At 41.1% G+C, this 21,194-nt stretch overlaps 1 protein-coding gene across 1 annotated transcript in view; it reads left to right on the top strand.

Moving 5' to 3' along the window:
• The window catches only part of LOC117559360 (unconventional myosin-IXAa-like), a 150,964-nt gene that overhangs the window by 84,066 nt on the left and 45,704 nt on the right, over positions 1-21,194 (top strand). The window contains 3 exon segments of the mRNA XM_034236088.1: positions 6,394-6,510; positions 7,447-7,581; positions 19,252-19,373. Of these exon segments, the coding sequence (XP_034091979.1) occupies positions 6,394-6,510; positions 7,447-7,581; positions 19,252-19,373 (374 nt within the window).

The raw sequence follows: 21,194 nt of genomic DNA, 5'->3' as shown, positions 1-21,194 counted from the left end.
ACACGCCTCCACTATAACTATAACAACATATGGTGTTATGTTGAGGCCAGGGGTTTATACAAACCAAGGTTTTACCAGGGCATAACCTTGCTTAAAATAAACACCTGTATTAAGTTATCATTGATAACATTTATGGTGAAATTATGGGGAATTCCAGCTTTTTGTCAGCCATGCTGGGCGATAATAATGTCAACCTTTGTGGTTAAGCTCGAGTTTGGAGAAATGTATAGTATTTCAGGCCTGGAGAAGTGAGAAAAGACATCAGTTTGTGCAGAGCTGCAAGATCATGATCGCATGTGTGTGTGTGTGTTAAGGTGCACATGCATGTGAGCCCAGGTTTATTAAGATAAGGCGTGATGTCTGACTTTGACATATTAGATGGTGGCTCAAGATAATCTGACTCCACCACTTCCTTCTTCCTGTTTAAAGACAGACATGCAGTGGAAGAGAGGTGGGAGCAACAACACACTCATTCATTTGCTTAAAGGTTTCAAATGCGTTGAAGTTCCTAGTCATAATGAGAGTGGAAAGGTAATCACCCATTGCTTAGGGATTGTAAAATATAATGAAGGTACACTGATAGAGAAAAACAACAACTCCATAAATATAAATTTAAAACATGTGCAGCGAAAGACACACAAAACGTCCTGCAGTGAGGAAGCCAGCAAGCCACGTGCAGTGTGAGCTCATGCTGCTATTTCACACCTCCTGCTGTTTCCAGGAGAGAGAAATAAATGGAAAGAAAGAGTTTAACAACAATTCTCATTCTTGAGCAAAGCCTTATAATCACCAACACCGGCTCTTACTAACAGCCAGGACAGTTTACAAAAGTCTCTGATAAAGTGATTATTTTGTCAGTTTCTTGGGTGGCCCTCCAGCAAAACATTTTCTACCCATTTGCTTCGTGCCATGTTCCCTCCTAGTTCCTAACTGGTCCCATTGTGGTGAATAATTAAGTTACATTGCAAACACAGAGACAATTCATGCCCAGTGAGCGCGTCAAATGTTCACATCTCATCCGGCAATCCCCTGAGTTCCTGCTGAAGCATTTAAATTGTCATCAAACGTTGTATTATTCATAACAATCTTTCATAACGTTGTGGGAGCAGGAACGTCACAAGCTAAAAATACTCATAACAATCAATAATGTAAAAGTGAGAGGCGGCTTTTATAATGAACAGTTTTGCTTCATCACGGCTGTTGGCGGCAGTGTTTCTAAGGTTTATCCGGTTCAGAGTCCCACAAATGCCTTTTAACGAGGGGAATATTACATTATTATTACATTGCATTTAGCTGACGCTTTTATCCAAAGCGACTTACAATAAGTACATTCGACCAGGAAGACACAACCTTGAAGAAAACAGAATCATATAAGTACATCAGGTTTCATAGAGCCAAACATTTCAAGTGCTACTCAACTGGCTTTAGATAAGCCAGTCCTTAGTATAAAAGTGCTTCGTTAATAGTTCTATCGCTCGAAGTGGAGTCGAAAGAGATGAGTTTTCAGTTTGCGCCGGAAGATGTGCAAGCTATCTGCCGTCCTGATGTCAATGGGGAGCTCATTCCACCATCTTGGAGCCAGGACAGCAAACCCACATGTTTTCGCCGATGGGAACTTGGGTCCCCCTCGCAGCGAGGGTGCAGCGAGTCGTTTGGCTGATGCAGAGCGTAGTGCACGCGCTGGGGTGTACGGTTTAACCATGTCCTGGATGTAGGAAGGGCCAGATCCATTCGCAGCATGGTAAGCAAGTACCAGTGTCTTGAAGCGGATTCTAGCAGTTACCGGAAGCCAGTGAAGGGAGCGGAGGAGCGGAGTGGTGTGGGAAAATTTAGGAAGGTTGAAGACCAGACGAGCCGCTGCATTCTGGATGAGCTGCAGAGGTCGGATGGCACATGCAGGTAGACCAGCCAGGAGGGAGTTGCAGTAGTCTAGGTGTGAGATGACGAGAGCCTGGACCAGAACCTGAGTCGCTTTCTGTGTCAGCTGGGGACGTATCTTCCTGATGTTGTAAAGCGTGTATCTGCAGCATATGTATGTTTTTATTATTATATAACTGATCTAGGACATGTATTCATAATCATAACTAATGTTCCTCTAGTGATTGTGTGCCAGTTTTTGTTCGTTGTTTCATAAAGCTTCAGACCTACTTCCTCTCACCAATTTGGTTTGTCTGAATGTGCATCCCTCTCAAACAGGGATGTCACAGTGTGCTGCTGATATTTTTAGTTTAATCTTCATTTAATCGGGCAAATCAATTAAAGCACATGTGTCAAACTCAAGGCCCGGGGGCCTAATCAGGCCCTTGGTGGATTTAATTTCGGCCCTCAGGATCATTTCTAATTACTATTAGATCTGGCGCTCCGGTATATTGCACGCACACCTTCACTCCACCCTGAGGGTCTCCTCAGCTCAGAGCCTGACCCCAAACATTGATGACCTTGCACCCGAGATGAGATGCCAAGTATCTGGCTTGAACTAGCATCACAGAGCAGCACACTGAGTTGAAATGGATGTTTCCTTCTGCACTTTCTCTCTCACGACAACAGGGCATGTTTGGGTTGTTCTTTGAGGGGAATTTTTTTTTTGAAGCTGTTGTTGGCCTGTGGAAAAATGTAATCATAAGAAATGACTCAGATAGCAGATAGAGCCATAAGAAATGAATGCAACTGATTATTTAATGTTTAATGTTGTTTTTATAGGCAATCATTTAAGCTTTGTTAGTTCCAGGTTTCATATGTGCAATAAGTTCATTCAATAAACATTGAACCAGTCCGGCCCTCGACTAGTACAGATTTTTTGATTTTGGCCCACTGTGTATTTGAGTTTGACACCTCTGAATTAAAGGATAGGTTCAAGTATGTCTAAAAACAAGAAATATGCCTATGGGATGATTCATTCCTAAATACATTTCAATGTAAGTGATAAGGGACAGAAACCATAGGCTGTGTGAAAATATATTCCTCTGGAAAAAAAATGTAAGGCATTTTTTCAGCATTTCTAGTGAAAATGCTACATGTTTTCAGCGACTGTAATCTTAAGAACATCTATTTATATTATTGATGTGTGTTTTGGGAATAAGCAGGCACACTAAGAGTTCATTTCCCTGCTTCGGTTTGGTCAAGGAATCTGAAAATAGAGTCCTATTTTGTGAATCCTTTTTCTCCATTCAATCTACTACCATGAGTATAGCAAATCAAATGTATAAATCTACGGAGAGAGATGACGTCCCGTATTTAATCCTGCACTACCGAAGCGCCGATTTCATTTCTCCAATTGGTGGAAATAGTCTTCCTCCTAGAAATACTGGAATCGCAAAACAAATCTGCACTGGAACCAGGCTGCATGTGTCTCTGCAATTTAGCACTGATAGAGATGTCATGATTTTTGCAAAGTTCACAGTATAGAAACTGAAGGACGAGGAAGAAAATTCGAGGAGTGAGGATGAAGATAAGATGTTAGCAATTAATTTACATTCAGATGTCCGGAGCATCCTATTGAGCTGTTTGGAAGGATGGTAATGTTTAACATAAATTACACATGTGTTGTTAATTCAGACTTGTTTATTTGACAAACAAGTGTACTGTTGTACATAATTAAACATCCTGTTGTTGTGAGTGTCTGTACTTGAGATAAAAACACAACACAGGTCAATCAGTTTACTTATAAGGTAAAATTGTGAAATCCAGGGTCTTTTAGAAAGTGTGATTCTGTGTGTTTTCACTTACCTAGTCTCTTCCTGATTTCCCATTTCTTGTTTCAATCCCTGTTAAATAAAACTGTGATTGGATTAGTCTCTTCAAATTGGGATCTCTGTTTTAATGCATAGTTATTTCGGGGGTCCTGCCATGAAAATGTTTGACCTAGTTAAGCAGACTCTGTCTTGTTCCTCTCACCATTCAATCACAACACGTTTTGCTGCCAAACATCATGCACTGATGTCCAAGTCTCCATTTAATTCTGCTTATGTTAGCTTAACATGCCTTTCATCATGCCTAAAGAGAAAGCAGTTGCTCTTTGGCTTGTAGAGGCGTAATAATGGCTCATTTTGGCAGCGTTGTTTTAATGGATCAAAAAAGGCGTTCCATAAAAAGAGTTGTTCAAATAGTGATCTGCAGGTCTGGAGGCACTTAAAGCTCTGGCTCCTGAATGAAAACACCTAATATATTACAACACTTCGCACAGCAAGGCTCCCGAACATATTATGAACAGTAACTCAGAGTCACGAGCAGCGCGGGAGCTTTAACACAGGCCGTGTTTAGTCTATAAATAAAAAGAAGCTGATGTCATTAACCCTTTGACAATGTATTAATCACAACAGCCTGGCATTTCCCATCTCTAAATCACAGATGTATAGTTGATTTCAGACTGTTAGCATTGATGAACTTCAGCTAAAAGGTAGGCTACTTTTGTCCCTTGAGAAAGATGAATGCTAGCTAATGTTGGCTAGTGTTGTTAATGATGTATCCTAATAAACATATGTTCGATGTATGGTTCTTTATTAGCTAGTTTTTTAGAAGAAGGTGAGAGGAGAAGATTGATAGCATTCTCATGTGTATAAGATCATGCTAAATATGAACCAGCTGGCAATTAGCTTAGCATAAAGACTGGACGCAGTGGGACAAAGCTAGCCTGGCTTTGTCACAAGGTAAAAAACAACACATGCACCTTAGCTAATTCTTCATAAAACCACCAAAAAACTGTCTCTTTCAAAAAATAAAAAGATATATTTCAACTTTAGTAAGAACCAGTTCAGCAGTTTCCCCTACTGCTAGTTTTTATGGGAAGCTAAGCTAATAGCCTCCTGGCCATAGTTTGAAATGTAGGCTACCATACGGATGAGATTGGTATTGATCTATTTGATCTAATTCTGGTAAGGGAGTACATTTAATATTGAGCCTAATACTTAAGGATTTATAATCAATAAAATGTCAATAAATACTCAAACCCAACTCAAGGTGCACCAGTGGCGGTTCTAAACCAATTTGACTGGGGGGCCAGTTATTTTCTGAGGGGGGCACAATAAATGCAGGACGAAAAAGAGAACTAGACAGTATGAAGTAATTGCGCATAAGAAAATAATGCAATACAGTTATTGGTATTTGTTTCAGTACACTTATTTATTTCAGATATATCTTATAGTTATTACTGTTAGCTTCAGCTTAAGTTATAGTACAATTTTTGCACTAACACCATATCATATTTATATAAAAATAAAGTCAATGAACAGTTACATCTCTACTTTACATCTACAATTACACGGATACAATAGTTTAACTCACCTTCAATTATCGTGGTAGTCTCTCGAAACGTAGGTTTCAATCAGTCTTTCTTGGATGCAACAGCCTCTGATGATCCGAGATGAAAAGTGTTTGTTTTTTGCGCGCTTCAGCCGGACAGTGAAAGTGAGTGCACCCTCTAATGGGTCCTGAGTGCACCGCTCTAATGGGTCCGACTAGAATGACGAATAACGTTAGTTCCGCCTATTCCGTCATTCAATAAATCGTGTAATAAATCATACATTTTTCTTTTTTTTCACTTTTCATTTTTAGGGGGGCCACAGGGGGGTCAGAGGTCAGTGTTAGGGGGGCACTGGCCCCCACCCCCCCTAGAACCGCCCCTGCGGTGCATTCAACAGCAAATGTTGCGTATTTCTTTCTCCTTATAAATGACCTAAACACTTGTTGGCAATTCATTATAGTCTTCAACTAATTAGAGTAATAATGTGAAACAGATGTTATTGTAGCCATATCAAATTAACGACAGTCCTATTTTTGATTCAAAACACTTTCCTTTCCAGTTTTTCACCACAGTATTTCAGAGCTGTCTCTGCTCTGCTTTTCCTTGCGGTTTCTTTCATTTTGTTCCCTCAGTGACTCCCATCAGATGACTCAGCCTCTCCCTGACAGAGCAGTTCATTAGACCTCTTCTCTGCCCATTTCACACATTTAAACATGACACTGATCCAGTTCCAGAGAGGAGAGAGGGAACCATTATTGTCGTGTTTGTGGAGAAGCGCTGACATCAGTTGGCGGGTGTTTGTGTTTGATGTAGTAAAGTCGGCAGGTTCCTGTAATACAACGGCCACCCTGCAGAATGACTTTGCGCCACGCTGTTGAAAAAAACGGCAGCACACAACACTCATAGACAAGGAAAATAAGTCAGTAAACAAAAAGCAGAAACATTTAACTGGTTGCTGGGCATTTAATACTTGCGGGTAACCATAGAAACACTGGGAAATCAAAAAGGTTGAGCAGCAGCTGAGAGTTACTGCACCTCAGTGAGGGTAAGGAGATTGATAACACAGTTTTGGTTCCTGATTCAGATTTAGAAATCCATATGATTTGGATCATGAAGAAATTGACGTGTATCTGTGTTCTTTCTTTTTTGTTTAGGCGGGCACGGTGAGAGACTCCATGGCTAAGTCCCTGTACAGCGCTCTGTTTGACTGGATCGTGTTCAGGACCAACCATGCTCTGCTCAACAACAAGGACCTCGAGGACAACTCAAAGGTAGGGGGGAAAACAAACACATATATAAGTACACACACACAGAAATACACAATATTTGTAGGAGAGCCACATTTTATTTTCTCAAATATATATGAAAAGAGTAACATAAACAACATTTTCACCCCATAAACTGTCTGTCATGACTTGATTCTCTGCTATGGCTTTCTCAGTGTGATATAAAAATTCTACTGTGTGTGTGTGTGTTGGAGTGGCAGCTGGCAAGTAAACCCTGTGGGTGCATCTAAAGGATTAGAAAACAGTGTGTGTGTGGATGTGTGTTTCTGTGAGTGTGTGTGTGCCAAGAACATTTGGGCAGATGGCATCAGGTTCCCCTCAGCTCAGTTTACCCCCTGCGGCCCTTGGTGTGTGTGTGTATGTGTGTGTGTGTGTGTGTGTGTGTGTGTGTGTGTGTGTGTGTGTGTGTGTGTGTGTGTGTGTGTCTGCATCCCTTGGCACTGACATCATGTGTGTGTGTGTGCATGTGCGTGTGTCCTCTCTCTCTGCTGTCAGGGGGTCGATGAGGTTGCACTTTTCTGTCAAGGTCATTGTTCTGATGTACAGATAACAGTTTATTTATGTGTGTGCTCATGTATGTTTTTACTACATTGCCCTTCAGAGAGAAATAAAACACGGCTAGAAAAAATAAATTTGAATTGGAAACAGCTTTTACGGCCCATTTCATAATTAAAGGCAGCCTTTGAGTGGACGCCTCCTTCAGATGGTGCATGTTAATGAAATATGATGTCATGAATCTTACTGACACCCAGGGGGCAACCGGGTCACTGGAGCTGTGAAGAAAAGGCATCAAACGAAACACAATACAAATATCTCTAAATAATTAAGAACAGTGTTGCTGGAGGGTTTTGTTTTAATATCCTGATCCTATAAATATGTAAAGTATTAATGGAAACTGAGCTGTCTGCGTTTTTCCTCCAGACCCTGTCGATAGGAGTCCTGGACATCTTTGGCTTTGAGGATTATGAGAACAACAGCTTTGAACAGTTCTGCATCAACTTCGCCAACGAACGACTGCAGCACTACTTCAACCAACACATCTTCAAATTGGAGCAGGTAGGGTTTCATTTTCTACCTCTCCTCGTCCTCTACTCTCTGCTCTTTTCTCATTCCCTCTTCGTCCATATACACACAAAAAATAATGCAACAATTTGTAAATAAGCCGCTTCATTGTGGGCAGCTTTTAAGGAAGTCAGATGAATCATAATAGTATAAGTAACTAGTATAAGTCGGCATAAGGAAGAGGTTGTGGAGAATGGATGGGTAAAAGAAAACCAGGATTCAAACCCTTTAGACTGCGGTTCAGGTCTCGTGTGAAACCCGAAGATAATGTTGGCTTATTTTAACACATTTTTGTCAACTTACGTATTTAGATAAGTTAAATACGTAAACATATGCTAGTTATTTCAACATAAACCCCATGCAATTAGTTTTGTTGCCTTAGCATATTCTGCACTTCAGGCGCCCTAATCGCTCCTGGTGTATTTGTGGAAAAAAACACACACAAAATAGCTTCTCGTAAAAAAAGGTAATATCAAACAAACCGTGAGAGGACATGTTATTGTACTCTACCATACTGAATTCTCCTCTTTCCTCAATGCCATTTTGCCCATTTTATACCATTCAGACCAATGTTATTGTTGCATCTGCTGATAATACGTCATTGCATTTTGTATTTTGCTGCCTCTATGACGATGTTTACAACATTCAAACATTCTTTGTAAAGTGTGTGTTGGTATCGTAGTGGCGTCAGTTCATGGAGAATCACATTGTTGCTGCTGCTACACATTCTTTAAAAAATGCCTTCATGGTTTTGATTGATTCAGCTGATGGAGCGATGAATGGACTGACTACAAAAAGATTACCTGTTTATCAGATGTGTGTGAGGAGCTGCTTTTGTATTGCTGTCCATGCTTTGTTCAATATTTTTGGAAGGCCACTTTGCCCCTGACATTACAGTAGAAACGTCTGTAATTATGTAGCTAGGTTAAGTTTGCACGCATATTCATAGAAACTAAAAAGTCAGAGGAAGGGAGCTGAATTACCAGAAGAGGCTGACAGGCCGGGTAAGGGTGCAGGAGACCAGGGGTGTTTCTCAATGTCGAGTACGCTTGCTTGGTGGCACATGTCTTCCGAGCGTCTTGCTTCAGAAGCGAGGCAAGAATCCTTCCTGGCATTCAGAAAACGAAGATTGGAACAGGCGAGCAAGTGTGCAGGTGTGCGTCATATGAGAGGCCCCGCCTTACATTTTCCGCCACAGATTTGGGGAAATTGGTCCGTGCGCAAAGCATTGTGGGGATTTTAAGACCGCGGAGTCTACACATGTGCAGCCTCGAAATGTCTCCAAACGAAGTACGCTGGGCTCGGTAGAATTCCAAGTATGCTGGACATTGGAACAGTCCTTCGGCGGCACTCTGGAGCAGCTTTACTCGACATTGGGAAACACCCAAGGAGAGCTAACATTGCCTAAAGTTTTAGTTTTTTCTCCTGGCTTTGGTTTGCTTGTTTATGCCTCTGTATGGCGCCCTTTTATTTCATTTTAAATAACCTAGTGTCATTTCATCACTGTTTATCAAAGAGACACCAGCTTCATTGCACTCAAAAGGAATATTACTGAAGCACTAATCAGCTATATTATGTATTCATATATTCTCATTTACTCAGATACCCACTGCTTAAACACCTAATATTCAGTGAGCATGTTTTATTTATTTTGGTCAAATAATATCAATTGAACAAGCGCGAGATCAGTGAGAGGGAAAGAGCAGAGATGAAGGACGTTTGGACTCAATCAGTGGGAGACTGTCGCCTCTTGTCGTCTTCATTCTGAATTCTGATTGGCTGTGGCAACTTAGCAGGCGGGCAAATCGCTGAAGGCAGAATGAGGAGAAGAACAGAGTGTAAAAAGAAAAGAAAAAAAGAGAGCAGTGTGTCTGTAAACGAGCGCAATAACGTCCCTTCAGTCTCCATGAAGATCACAGGCTGCCGCTGCTGTAATGATCCTGTTATCTGTTTCTGACAGTTAGCCCTCAGGGTCCACACACACACACACACACACACACACACACACACACACACACACACACACACACACACACACACACACACACACACACACACACACACACACACACACACACACACACACACACACACACACACACACACACACACACACACACACACACACACACACACACACACACACACACTCTCTGCAGGATGTTACATGCACTAACAAACAGGTTGAGTTGCTGTTAATGAAAAATGGATGGTTAAGCACTCTATGGCTTCAATGTTAGATGTTCTGCTGTAGAAGCTAATGATTATGCAAAGTTAAAATAAGGACACAGTTGAAGTAGCTGCCATTAGGAAATAAATATGTGAGCACTCTCGTTTAAAAACGTCCTTAGATTAAGATAAGAATCCTATTTTATTTGTCGTGTTTATTTGTTTATTATCATTCATACAATTATAGGAATAAAGATTCTGTGATATTATTCTAATCAACTGATGCCAATTATAAACACAGGTACAAATGTGTATTAAAAACTAAATGCAACTTCTAGTCAGGCATTGGGAACGGTCGTTTACATACGTTTTTAAAAATGCGTTTATCTGCCCAATTATTAAGATCCACCAAAAATATAATGACTTATTTCCTTCTTACGTTTAAGTCCCCTTACATAAGCGTTAACCAAAGATACAATGAAACTTGTGGAAACAAATGATATTATTTCATTTTAAAGAGGACTGTTTTTATCATTTATGAATTTAACATGTATCTGTAAAGTGTTTTTGATCACCTTTTGAAAGCGCTCTATAACAGTAAAACTATTTACTGTATATAAAACATGTACATTTAATTCAAATCAACATCTAAAAGGCATCTAATACAAAGTCATTCTGGTTTACTGATGGTGTTGTCTCTCCGTGGCAGCAGGTGCTCGTGACTGCTGTCTGAACCTTTCACTTGAGGGTTTTTGTTCCCGTGTTATGTTCAACTAATAAGTGTCAAAGTGCCTCTGAGACGCTCGCCCTCACAGGACTCTGCCCAATATTGTTCCAGGAGAGTTCACGTTTATTATCCTTTAATCACCGGGGTCCTCCCAACCTTTGGCCCCCTGCCTCTCTTGAGTTTATTTGACAGGACAACAGTTGAGGCGGCCCCTCAGAGGCAGGTTGGTAGAGCTTCCTAATCGAGGGTTGCCAGATCTGAACTGATTTGTGTTTGTTTGAATAAAGTTTAGCAGTTCACGCCACAGGCCCCTCTACCCTCAGTTTGACGTCAAGTGGAAAGATAGCGCTCCACACCTTGGGTGTTTCTCAATGTCGAGTACGCTTGCTTGGTAGCACATGTCTGCCGAGCATCTTGCTTCAGAAGCGAGGCAAGAATACTTCCTGGCATTTGGAAAACAAAGAGTGGAACAGGCGAGCAAGTGTGCAGGTGTGCGTCACATGAGAAGCCCCGCCTTACATTTTCCGCCACAGATTTGGGGAAATTGGTCCGTGCGCAAAGCATTGTGGGGATTTTAAGACCGTGGAGTCTACACATGTGCAGCCTCGACATTTCTCCTAACAAAGTACGCCGAGCTCGGTAGAATTCCAAGTATGCTGGACATTGGAACAGTCCTTCGGCGGCACTCGATGACGTAGTATGCTTGAAATAGTGGCTCTGGAGCAGCTTTACTCGACATTGAGAAACACCCCATGTCTGATGCTTTATGTTGAACCTTTAACCGCTGCACTCAAAATGCAGACGCTTTCTTTTACAAAAACCCTGTGAGCTAAGTGATGCTAATCATGCTGAAGTCTTTGGTGAGTTTTCGACCAATTTATCAGGAAGTTTAAATGAAAATACGAAGCTTTTTGATTAAAATGTCCTCAATATTTTAAACGTATTTACTTGGAATCAACAAAAATGCCCTTTGTGAACGTTTATCAGTGTTGCTTTAATCCTGTTCTACATATTTACTGAATATGAAACCAAAACATTCACTATTACACTATTAAGTGTTTTATTCACTTTGTTAAGATCGTAGTGATCCCTCAACTGGAAATATAGTGTTTTACTCTGTTATCATATATATAGGTACAAAACATGCATTTTTTTATTGATAGGTGTCAGGGCAAAGAAAGCATTTGTGGCTTCAATGCCTTGCTCAAGGACACCTCTCGAGCTACCAGTCGACACGCTGTATTTTTGGTCCGATCGGGACTTGAACTAGTTACTGCCGCCCCCAGTAGTTTGTTTATATGTATATTTGTCAGGGTTGAGCGAAGTAGGCAGGACCCAAATGCACGTTTAACTGAAAAAATACCTTTATTTCAAGGATACAACTAGACATTCAGAGCAGAACTCTCTCCCCTGTGAACACATTAAAAAAAAACAAGGATCTCACAAAGACTAACAGAAAAAGCAGAACCTAAATGCACAAAGGACTAATCAAACAAACAAGACACAGGTGAGGAGGGAGGAGAAAACACAGGGGCACAAGGTGAACACAATCGGGTAATCAGGCAGGAGGGAACACAGAGACAGGAAGCAACAGACAAGACGGGGGTTGAACACTTTTCAAACTAAAACAGGAAACCAAAAAGACAGATCGACACAGGACAAAAATAAAACACAGACAGATCGTCATTTTTACTACATCAGAAATTAGTAGGAGAAAACACATGCTACTAACTCTGGTTCTTGTGGTTTCAATGTGGTATCTTCGGCATGCCGTCCCGTGTTTTAGGGGTAAACATCAGTTAAGTCGTCTATCTAGAATAAAGAGAACTTCAGCAGCATCTGATGATCTGATCACGACCACATTTATTTATTTGAACAAGCGTGAACCACTGCTTCCTCTTTGTCCGTCATTCTGACTTTGAGAGGTGATTTTCCATCAGGGGGATTTTCCTCCTCTCTTTCCTCCGGGCTTTACTCCCCTCCAACCAATCAGTTGGTCTTATCAGCAGCGAGTGTGTTTACCTTTGGAACAGCGGCCAAAGCTAATAGGACCACACCAACCACAACCTGCTGTGTGTGTGTGTGTGTGTGTGTGTGTGTGTGTGTGTGTGTGTGTGTGTGTGTGTGTGTGTGTGTGTGTGTGTGTGTGTGTGTGTGTGTGTGTGTGTGTGTGTGTGTGTGTGGCCTAGAATTACTATACTTGTGGGGACCATCTGTTTACACAGTCACGTGTGGGGACTCGCCTCCCTTATGGGGATAAATTGGAGGTCCCCATGAGGGGAATCATTAATTTTAGGGTGAAGGTTAGGTTTAGGGTAAGGGTTAGGGTTAGGCATATGTTGGTTAGGGTTAGGATAAGTCTCCAGGAAATGCATGTAAGTCAACGTAATGTCCCCTGAAGTGATGTATACATGTGTGTGTGTGTGTGTGTGTGTGTGTGTGTGTGTGTGTGTGTGTGTGTGTGTGTGTGTGTGTGTGTGTGGTGTGTGTGTGTGTGTGTGTGTGTGTGTGTGTGTGTGGTGTGTGTGTGTGTGTGTGTGTGTGTGTGTGTGTGTGTGTGTGTGTGTGTGTGTGTGTGTGTGTGTGTGTGTGTGTGTGTGTGTGTGTGTGACTCAAGTGTTTACACTCAACATGCCAATTGGTGCTTGATTTCTTCTCAATATGTGAGGACGATATCAGAGTTAAAGAGAAAACATGACAGCCACCGCCTTAGGCAAACACGTGTCATGTTTGTCTTGTGAGGTATCTGTAAAGAAATAAAACACATGTGGAAAGGTTTACCTTCATCTGATATAAAGGGAGACTTCTGCTGTTCATTGAGTTCATTGTCCAGGAGTAATTCATAGGATAAGGGTTGAATAGGGACTGCCAGATTGTAATTAAATGTGCCTTTTTCATACTGATCAAGCAGCTAGTAATTCATAGATTGTAAAAACAGAGTTCTTTGTTTTGATGCAGATTTTCAGATTTCTTGATGTATATCTTTTAGTCATGCTGGTGAAAAAAGGTCCAGCTTTTTCTTGTCAGATCACAAAACTCAGAGTTAAAAGTGGCCTTATTGTGCTTTTTGGAGTTTTCCTTTCCTGTAGTGTGTTTTATGTTTTTCATGGTGTGCAAAGGCTAAAATCCCACATTTTGAGAAACGCCTCCATTGGACTCCTTTGTTTACACGTAACATAACGATATCACTACGTAACACTCCCGCTTCTATTGGCTAGCGCTCCAACACATTATACGTGATAAGGGGCGGGATATCTCTAAGCGGTTGGACAATCACAACAGAGCCGGCCAGCTAACCAATCAGAGCAGACTGGGCTCTGGTTTCAGACAGAGGGTGAAAACAGGGTGCAGTACAGGCAGTATGAGAAAAATAAAGAGGTTTTTGAACATTAAAGCATGGAGACACGTCATAGTGGCACAACATACTTATATGAAACCTGAACGGAGCATCATAGGGTCCCTTTAAATGTAAGAAGCCAAACATATGTGAAATTGAATTTCAAAATGTTCCCCAAACACAGCCAAAATACAATTATGATTTAAATCAGGAACTATCTAGACAAAGAGGAAGTTAACAAGATTAGGAGTCAACTGTCTGCTGTTCTGGTTCTTCCTACAATTGAATCAAATCTTATACAGGCTTCAGTGATTTAATGCATTTGCTTTTGTTTCAGTTAGTTGTTTTGCTAAATCCGAAGCAACACTGAACCAGATAAAAACTACAGTATACTGTCCCAGTTTATAAAATTCACTTTGTTTTTGGGGCATTACATTAAAGCATGTAAACATGTCAGAGTAGAGGCACAACATACAAGTTTGAACTTCAAAATGACCACGCAGCCGGCTTGTCTTTTTCTTGTACTGTATCTACGTCTTTGTCAGTTTCAAACGTTTTTCTCTCCGTGTGCTTTAAAAAAAACACACCAGAACTTGCTCTCATGATTGCACCTCCTGTCTGCTCAGTAAAACACTCTGCTGTCATAACAGGAGAGAAGGGCGCTGAGGGAGGGAGACATATATAAAGAAAGAAGAGATAGAGAGATCCTAACACAAACACAGCCTCTGTAACTCAGAGCTCAATAAAAGATGGAGGGACGGCCAACCTCAATGACCGCAGCACAACTCGCTGCTTTCTTCAGCTCAGCAGGAAGTCTTTCAGATATTATTGCTCGCACATTTCTATGTGCATCTGCGTCCCAAAATGTGTCATGTCTCTCTTTACTTAATATTATTTTTGGTCAGTGGAAACTTTAAAGCAGGGGTGTCAAACTCAAATACACAGTGGGCCAAAATAAAACAAATGGGTACTAGTCGAGGGCCGGACTGGTTCAATGTTTATTGAATGAACTTTTTTGAATGAACGTATTGCACATATTAAACCTGGAACTAACAAAGCTTAAATGATTGCCTATAAAACAACATTAAATAATCAGCTGCATTAATTTCTTATGGCTCTGCAGCTTTTCCAGAGTCATTTCTTATGATTACATTTCTCCACAGGCCAACAACAGCTTCAACAAAACTATTTCCCTCAAAGAAAAACAAAAAACCTGCCCTGTTGTCGTGAGAAAAAAAGTGCGACAGGAAACATCCATTAAATTCAGTGTGCTGCTCTGTGATGCTAGTTCAGATACTTGGCATCTCATCTCGGGTGCAAGTTCATCAATGTTTGGGCTCAGGCTCTGAGCTGAGGAGACCCTCAGGATGGAGTGAAGGTGTGCGTGCAATATACCGGCGGGCCAGATCTAATAATTAGTAGTTAGAAATGATCCGGCGGGCCGAAATTAAATCCACCAAGGGCCGGATTTGGGCCTTGAGTTTGAAACATGTGCTTTAAGAGATCAGTTTGCACATTTAGCAAGTATTCTGGACACTAAAGGAAACATCCTCTTACAAATGTTAACTGGACATATGATGGACGTCAGAGACTGTTTTCGAAAGAAGTCCTTTTAATTAAGTAAAAGAAGCAGTCTAAATGTTGAATGAAAGTAAAGTATCAGAATCAAATTATACTTAATGTACCACAAGATTATTGGACTATAATTCATTTGTAAGCATTGTATAAACATTGTAGCTGGTAAAGCACTTGTGGATAGTTTAACCTTTAACAATGCATCATGATGGTACATGAATAATCTGAATCTGCATAACAACTAAGTTCTGACATTTTTATACTGAAGTAGAAAGTGCAATTGTTGCCTCTATATACTAATGGATTATTAAAATAAAGTTGTGCATCTTAACATTGTACTGGACTCAATTCAAACTTCAAAGTTTTAACCAAGCCTCAATATGAAGAACCAGGATTTGCCAGCATGAATGCACTCACAGTACGAAACTAAAAATAAATGTTTACAAGAAAATAAACAAAAGTAAATGCAATAAGAACATGACAAATGAAAACAATTCCAGTATATCAGAATTTCAATTAGTAGAGCTATGCAGTTTGAAAAGAGGAAGCATTGAACAGAGATATGCACAAAGCTTACAGTATGGATGATGAGGAATGACTCACATGAAGTGTGTTAGGGCAGTTTATGTAAATATGTACATGTGTGTTTACCTCTGAACCTGTGTGTCTGCATCCAATTGTCTCTGTGATTCAACACATGTGCTCTCACAGACACAACACAGTCAGACAGATTAACCGAGTCATTTCTCCGTGAGTGTTTGGCTTGATGAGATTTTTAAACAAAAGCACGGGATTCTTTTTATGGCTCAGTTTTTGTTTGCTGGATCAGGTGCAACCTCTGAGAGAAACTAAACATGTTCTGAATTCCCCGTCAGTGATTCAGCGGCCTGGAAAAAGAGGAGAGGGTGTCGCATGTGTAGAAGAATCTTCAAGTGCTGCTTTTAATACTTTACATCTGTCTCGCTTCAGTGATTCACACATTCACATGTTTTCTTTATTATTCTACAGCTAGTTCAAAAACACATGCACTGACACATCAAAACTAGGGCTGTACCCGAATATTCGTTCGTTGGAGTACTATTCGGGTTTCAATTTCGTTATTCGGATATTCGTTTTGTTTGTTTTTCCCCCGTTTTTTTTCAAATTGAATTTATTGAAATCTCCAATATCAACGTAAGAGCTTGTGCCTCTTCGGGGGGGGGGGGGGGGGGGGTGCTAACACTTAACCATAAACGTTATCGTTTACTTTCTCCGTCTTTATATGTAGATATTACTTTTCTCCTTTAATCTCCGTCACGTTGTTTCCATAGCAACAACAACTTCCTGTCAACTGCGCTAACTCTCCTTCAAAATAAAAGCATGTCCATACAAAATAGGAAGCCAAGCCAAATTACACTTAAGACATATATACAACTGCAACGAAAGGCAAGGCAAAGCAAGTTTATTTATATAGCACTTTTCAACACAAGGCAATTCAAAGTGCTTTACAAAAAATGAAAGACATTAAGAAAATGGCATCATTAAAAAGAAAAGCTAATAAAATAAACATTAAAAGAAAAAATACATGGATAAAAGTTACAGTGCAGTTCTAAGATGTGAATAGTTCAATTAAAAGCAGCGACAAAAAGAAAAGTCTTCAGCCTGGATTTAAAAGTAGTCAGAGTTGCAGCGGACCTGCAGGTTTCTGGGAGTTTGTTCCAGATATTTGGAGCATAATAACTGAACGCTGCTTTACCATGTTTAGTTCTGACTCTGGGGACAGAAAGCTGACCAGTCCCTGAAGACCTGAGAGATCTGGATGGTTCATAATTTAGCAGGAGGTCAGAAATGTATTTTGGGCCTAAACCATTCAGTGCTTTATAAACCAGCAGCAGTATTTTGAAATCTATTCTTTGACACACAGGAAGCCAGTGTAAAGACTTCAGAACTGGAGTGATGTGATCCACTTTCTTAGTGTTAGTGAGGACTCGAGCAGCAGCGTTCTGAATTAGCTGCAGCTTTCTAATAGATTTGTTAGTGAGACCTGTGAAGACACCATTGCAGTAGTCGAGTCTACTGAAGATAAAAGTAACAAACACAATGCAATATCCTTTTCAATTTCAAAGAACACAAATTGGGTTATTTACATAAACAAATAACTATAAAACAACAATACTGTAGATGTAGAATAACAAAATGAATGCCGTGAATACACCGAAATACACGTGTTGAAGCGGTTCACTGCTGATTACTACGCGCGGGCCGAATATTTGCTGCTGATTACTACCGAATATCCGGAGCCCGAAAAATGGTATTCGGGACAGCCCTAATCAAAACATACAGGGCACTTGGGATGAGACTCTTTGTGTTGTGAAATACTGTATGCTCCACCACTACTATAAGCACACAATTCCCATTTATATTAAAGTAACATGAGTGTAAACCTCCATGAAGTGCATTCATGTTCCTCAGAGGAGCAGTTTGTCAGCGTTGCACAAGATATTACATAACCAGCGTTATATATACAAAGAACAATGTGCTTCCAAGAGGGATACATCCATTTTGTTTGAATGATCCCACTGCTCTTAATCTGGCAACACTTTAACAGTTAAATTAGCAGCATGTTGTTCTTTCCATCATTTGGTTTCGGGCGCTGTGAAGGACATTGCAGTATCTATCGGCTGCCGTAAGCTCTGTAATCGTTGTTCTTATTGATTTTCCCTCATACAAACACCCTCATTCTCTTCTCTTTTTGTGCAGCTGGGCTTCCTGCCTCGCCAGTGCTGACCCTTACATTTTAGCGTTTATACATTAGTTTGCTGAGTGTGCATGCTCTTCCCCTGCAGTGCAACAGAGACACACATTGACCTGTGGAGATCCTGGAGAGAGACAGTTTGCATAACCCACGTACTTCCTCTTTCTAACGGTTTGGTGTCCCTCATTGGTTGACATGGCTCATATACTTCAGTCGTCATTGGACCCTGGGGGTTATTGTCTTTTGACCAACTACCAGCAGCCAGGTGTTTTCATGGTGGGGATTCCGGTGTTTTTAGTGCTGTGAAAGCATCGCGTAGACGTTTTGGTTTTATACCATGGGAATATGCAAAAATATAGTAAATTCTCGTGAGCCACACTTTTCTGCATGTTTTATTATAACAGGGCACGTCTAAGACAGTCAAGAGCAAATGTGTCACTTGATAGTTGTTGAAAAACGTTTTGAACCTCTCAGTGCTGAAGAAAACGAGAGGAAAACATGACCCTCTCCTCTTAAAGGGGCCCTATGATGCTGTTTGGGATTTTCCCTTTACTGTAGTTTGATATATAGGTTTTAGTACATGTAAATAGTCTGTTAAGGCTACAATTCGAAATGTCCCCCCCAGAGGGAGTCTAACGCCTCCATTGGACTATTTTGTTTACTTCCTTAACATAATGACATCACTATGTGACACTTGCGCTTCTGTTGGCTAGTGCTGGTAAACATTTCACGTGGTAGGCTAAGGGGAGGGACATATCTAAGCGGTTGACCAATCACAACAGCACCGGCGTCCAGTTAACCAATCAGAGCAGACTCTTAAAACAAATATGATCCTGAACATTAGCATAAAAGGGCCCCTTTAATAAACTGTACTATTCTCTGTGTGTGTGTGTGTGTGTGTGTGTGTGTGTGTGTGTGTGTGTGTGTGTGTGTGTGTGTGTGTGTGTGTCAACATCAGGAGTTACTGTACATTGGTTAAGTCAAGTCTTATTCAGGTAAAGGCTAAATAGTCACTAACTTCTACAAAGTGAATCTTCTCTCTAACAGTTCTGAGATCATTTCTAATTGTTTCCCCCTGAAGTGTTTACTGACCCTCGGTGTTCCTCCTCTGTTTCCCTGCAGGAGGAGTACCGGGCGGAGGGCATCACCTGGCATCACATCGAGTACATCGACAACAGCGGCTGCCTCAACCTCATCAGCAAGAAACCCACAGCGCTGTTCCACCTGCTGGACGAGGAGTGCAAGTACGCCACCTGCTGAACTAAAGTTTATATTGTAGAACGTGTTGCACTTCTGGTTTGATGATGGCAGGGTTTCCTGGAGTTTAACATGCATAATATTATTTATATTCTCTTAAGCTTTTTCATTCATGCATTGTATGCTTACTCTAATTCTAGACACTGCAACACTATAAACACACTGTACTATAAATATATATACGATTTGTTGTGGTTATGAACGGTTAGCAATCTAGTTTACTGGATATTATACAAATGCTGAGTTTTGATAACTTTAAAGGTGGGATAGGTCAATTTGGAGAAACCAGCTCGAGTGCGCTAGAATTTAAAAATACACAGCCGGACAAAATCAGCCCCTTCCTTTCAGCAGAGTCCTGCACGGGTCTGATTTTCAAGACCCGCTCCCGCCCCGCACCCGCGACGTGCAATACCGAACCCGCCCCGCTACCCGCACATATTGCCAATTAGTTCCGCAACCCGACCCGACCCGTCGGCACAAGATCCGCAACCCGACCCGAACCCGCATAGCCTATGAGCAGTGAAAACGTGCAATTATTAACACACGCAGTTTCATATTTGTCTCAAAAAGCGTGGGATGTTGGTTATTTCCTCCATCTAGGATGACACAAAAAGCCTCCCAGACGTTGGATTTCGCTCTTGAGGAAGTGTTATTGAAAATGCTGTATTCTCCGCTAGAGAGCTTCACCTCAGCCATTTCGAATGTGGCGCGCACAGCAGCAGATTGATGCGCTGCAGAGGTTATGATTATGCGCGGTCCCGCGGGGGAGAGGTCTGAGGATTTTAAACATTAAACTAATTTATTATTATTTTAATATATTTATTATGCAATACCCGAGACCCGACCCGCATCATCTTTGTTTTACCCAGAACCGAACCCGGAAAAAAGCGTTTGAAAAAATATCACCCGCGAATCACCTTTTTTGCGGGTCACCCGTCGGGTACCCGCGGGTACCCGACCCGATGCAGGACTCTGCCTTACAGACCCCTCCTCCAACACACACGAACATGCACATGACCAATGAGGGCACGAGATAAGTTTGTGCACAGATGGAAGGCTGACAGGCAGGTAGGCCATCCAGTTACTTTAGCCGGGCCGACTCAGATGATTGGTCGTGCTTTTTACAGCGCTACGGCTTCCATGGATGATGTTTTTTATGGATTTTTTTGTCAAAGCACTTCAGATATTCATTGCTATCGGGATGTTAAGAGCATTCCATGCAATATAACAAAAAGTGTATCTCGAGCCGGTTTCTCAAACTTACCTACCCCACCTTTAAGCTTTTTCATTCATGCATTGTATGCTTACTCCAATTCTAGACACTGCAACACATATCAGTACTATAAATATATATACGATTTGTTGTGGTTATTAACGGTTACCAATTTGGTTTACTGGATATTATAACAAATGCTGAGTTTTGATAATATTAACTCTGGATATTCAGGGACCGAGTGAATTAGTTGTATTGGCCCTAAGTCCCTTCTTTTTAGCCCCACTATCAGGACATATTTTCCACAATTTCAAATGACATTTAGAAGAAGCACCAAAGAGGAGAACATTGGTATTTCTTTGGAAGCAGGCCTTTGCTTTTACCTTCCTTCTTTGTGGTTGTTTGGCGTACATGAAGAGCACCAATGGAAGGGTGTTGGGTGTCAAGGTTAAAGTGTGAAGTGTTTCCCTGTGTTTGGTTCCCATCCCTTGCTCCACTCATTAACAATTCACATCCCTAGCTCGTGTGAGTTATGTGGAGAGAGAAACATATTTCACTGCAGCATGCTCTGTTGATATCACTCTGCAGAAGCAGC

This window comes from Gymnodraco acuticeps, unplaced genomic scaffold, assembly GCF_902827175.1.
Source record: "Gymnodraco acuticeps unplaced genomic scaffold, fGymAcu1.1, whole genome shotgun sequence".
NCBI lineage: Eukaryota > Metazoa > Chordata > Actinopteri > Perciformes > Bathydraconidae > Gymnodraco > Gymnodraco acuticeps.
This window is presented reverse-complemented; position numbering and strand designations above follow the sequence as displayed.